The sequence below is a fragment of the Adiantum capillus-veneris genome, chromosome 27, assembly GCF_014529385.1.
Source record: "Adiantum capillus-veneris isolate H3 chromosome 27, ASM1452938v2, whole genome shotgun sequence".
Lineage (NCBI taxonomy): Eukaryota > Viridiplantae > Streptophyta > Polypodiopsida > Polypodiales > Pteridaceae > Adiantum > Adiantum capillus-veneris.
Window position 1 is genome coordinate 50,626,970 of NC_140957.1, and position 3,816 is coordinate 50,630,785.

The 3,816-nt window shown below is 41.5% G+C and overlaps 1 protein-coding gene across 1 annotated transcript; it reads left to right on the forward strand.

Annotated features, from left to right (window-relative positions):
- The first annotated feature begins 1,755 nt into the window (after positions 1–1,755).
- On the forward strand, positions 1,756–2,988 carry LOC147421953 (putative glutathione S-transferase parC). The gene is made up of 2 exons (XM_086503107.1): positions 1,756–2,108; positions 2,487–2,988. Exons 1-2 carry the CDS (start codon positions 1,785–1,787, stop codon positions 2,856–2,858), a joined length of 696 nt encoding a protein of 231 aa, XP_086359233.1. The 5' UTR covers positions 1,756–1,784; the 3' UTR covers positions 2,859–2,988.
- Positions 2,989–3,816: the final 828 nt, after the last annotated feature.

Genomic DNA, 3,816 nt, shown 5'->3' on the forward strand with positions numbered 1-3,816 from the left:
ATTTTCCAAATTGCTTCTAGAGGGTCTACTAATGCCCTTGATCCACAAATATTTGAATTTGGATCACTTTTGAGCTCTCTACCATCAAATTTTCACAATTTCAGAGTTATGGTCACTTTAGCCAAAATATGGTTTTCACCCATTTTCCCCTCAATCTTTTAGCCCAAATTTGATGGTCGTAGTTTCTACTTACCCTACTTCTAAGTATTGAAATAAAACATGAAATAAAAACAAACAAAATGGTACAAAATAAAGTCGTAACAAAAAATGATACAGCACTCTGAAAGCATAGAGAATATTGAAGAATGAAATGCTTTTGGCTATCACAACCCTCTTTACTTCTCAAGAATAGATCTAGCAAGTCCTCGACTTCTAAACTCTATCAAGCACTAAACCCCATGTCTAGCTGTTTCACTGCTAAAGTGTAAATGGAATGGAGAGACAAATCTTAGAAAAAGAACGCTCTAAATACGCACTAGGTCACTCACTATCTGAGGATCATATCCCCGGCAACGACGCCAATGTTAGCGGGTCGCCGTGACGGACGTCTGCAGCATAGCTTTCTGGCACTAACATAATGTCAATACTCAGGGAAAGTGATTTGGATGGGGTACGGAAACTCTTTGAGATCGTCAATCTCAAGAAATGAACCTAAACAAGCAAACACAATAACTCTACAAGCAAACCAACACTCAATGATCAGGGAAATCTGCCCATGTCCTTTCTCACAACTCTAGGTCATCACGCCATTTCGGCACTCGAACGGACTCGAAATGCAACGAAACTTTAGGAGGAGGTCAAGGACACCTAGGGGCACTATCCTAGCAAGTCTGGTCGCAATCCGCCAAGGTACCAAAATCACGATCCATCATGAAAAAGGTAATGAAAACTGCAACAGAACATACCAAAAAGGTCGCCCTATGGTATAAGAACACTCTCCTATGGTCAAAACGACTATAAACAATGATTTAAGCATTCAAATATGCATTTACAGTTCACAGACACGTAGTCACGAACCTCAACAAAATTGACAATGCTTACACTTGAATTATATAGCAAAGAGAGAGAAACACAATGCAAGTTTTTGAAAAAAAAACGGATAACCAAATCATTAGCTGCGATGATTACAAGTTTGGAGCAGCTCGTAGCTTGAACGTACGTTTTCTGAGCTCCCTTAAACATTCTTTCACATTAAAGTTATTGATCTTTATACTTAGGGCTTTCTAAATGACCAGTGGCCGGCTCACACGGACCTTTACAATTATCATGACATTATTACAACTCAGGGAATTGACATGCTACTCTAGAATTAAGATTTACATAGAGTATCACTACTCTAACTCGTATCACTACTCTAACTCGGACAATTAATAGAGTATAAATGTAGTGTCCGGCTACGTGTTTGGCCAAGTGGACGATCGTTTGATCTGTCCTCAAACACCAACCGTGCGAGAGAGTGCTTGTCCAAATTAACTGTTTGCATCTGGCTCCAAAGCATGCAACCTCTTGGGTTGTGGTGTCACCTCCATTTACAAATAGTGAACCAATCATATTCTACGAAGTGGTAGTGCTCTCCTTTCTCATTTTGTAAATATCTCTTACACAATAAGGGTAAAGAACTCTAAAGAAGTGGTAGTGCTCTCCTTTCTCATTTTGTAAATATCTCTTTCACAATAAGGGTAAAGAACTCTAAAGAAGGGAAAATTGTCTAGAACTTTCCTTCTTGACGAAGGCTTTATAAAGAAATGCATGCCAAACGAAACACATAGTGAGAGACAGCGAGGATGAGCTCTGAGGAGAGTGTGAAGGTTTTGAACACATGGGTCAGCATGTTCGGGCTGAGGGTGCTCATCGCCCTCAAGCACAAGGGCCTGCACTATGAGTACCAGGAAGAGGACCTCGCCAACAAGAGCCAGCTGCTGCTTGAGAGCAACCCCATCCACAAGAAAATACCTGTGCTCATTCACAATGGCAAGCCCATCTGCGAGTCCCTCATCATTGTGCAGTACATCGACGAGACATGGCTCTCTTCTGACAAGCCCATCCTGCCCAAGGACCCCTACAATCGCGCCATCGTGAGGTTCTGGGCCGACTATGTGGATAAGAAGGTAGCTCTCTCTCTCTCTCTCTCTCTCTCTCTCTCTCTCTCTCTCTCTCACACACACACACACACACACACACACACACACACACACACACACACGCACACACGTCTAGTGCGGTGAGTCCAAACTTTCTGGCTCCACTAGGGTTTTGGAGCTTTTCTTATTGTTTGCCTGCTTCTGATTTAGGGTTTTAGCTTTGACCCCTATGATGTCAGAAGTTACCTTTTAGTATCTACCTGCCGCTGCTTCTCTTCCCGTACAAAACGTGTGCTGAAAGGGTACATCATGAACTAGGGTCTAGCTCCAGCTCTCATGGATATGTCCTCATCAAGGAATGTTCTTCAGCCGTGGCATTCTCAAGTTATTTTTTTGTGAGTGCAGGTTTATGATGCAGGAATGCGAATAATCAGGAGCCCTGAAGGAGAGCTGCGAGAGCAGCCCAAGAAAGAGATGATAGAATGTCTGACAACATTGGACGGAGCTTTACGAGATCTGTGTGGTGGCGGGCCTTATTTCGGAGGGCAGAACATAGGCTTTGTGGATATTGCTCTGGCTCCTTTTGTGTGTTGGTTTGAGGCCTATGAGACAATGGGTGCATTCAAGCTTTTGGATGAGAGCCAGTGCCCACATCTTTTCAAGTGGGCGAAAGATGTTATGGAGCACCCGAGCGTGAAAGAGGCCGTTAAGATCGCACCCTCTGAGAAACTTGTGGACTTTGCAAGCATACTTAGAAAAAAGGCTTTAGGTACTTGAATAGCCTTTTGGACTGCTTGAATAGCCTTTTGGAATGGGGATATGCAGGACTTCTTGCAGGAATGTGTAGACTACATAGATGCGTTATTAATCTATACAATCATTAATCTATACGATCGAACTTACTCTACATGAGTTTATGTGTCACTCCTTCTAATCCATTGGAGGATGTCCATTTGCTGCTCTTTGCTTTTTGAAGTACTCATTACATGTCAATTCTCTTTGAATTGTTGAAGAAGACCTTTTTAAAGTTAGGCCTCCCATGTTCTTTGCAAGTTAATTATGACATATAGATCTCAGCTTTTTGTCAGATGCAGATGAATGAAATATAATTGATGAGGATAGGGATGAAAATGAGTAGGCTAAAGGTATGCCAAATTGTATAACGCAAACTGTGTGACAGGAAATTGGTGGCACCTTTGCCTAGTTATACTCTCTTTCAGGTTCTTAATATATATTTCGTATGCATCAAATTATTATGCCTTGATTGCATAGTGGAAGGGTCATGATTTTGATGAGACTTTTGCTCCTACTTTTCATATGTCTACCATTTGTAGCATTTTTGCTACAAATTCAGTTGGACTGAAAGAATGCATTTTTGAATGATGATATGTATGAGGATGTGAATGTAGTGCGTGCTCATGGTTTTGTTCAAAAACGGAAGGAAAACAAGGCTTTTAGGCTGAGAATGGCTTGGTGTTTGGTATCAAGTGATATATGCTTTTGATTTGGTTGCACATGGTTTTTAGTGTAGTTTAGTTGCTCAAAGCACTTTGTATGAACACAAGTGACATTATTTGGTATGAACTAGCTACTTGCAACTCATCAAGGAGCTTTAGAATCTTGTTCAAGTGCCCAACACTTTCACAGCATAGCATTCTAAGTGGCCACATCCTTTTGATGCGTTGAGGTAAAACACGGATCTGGAGTTGTCCACAAGTCCACACTTACTATGCAT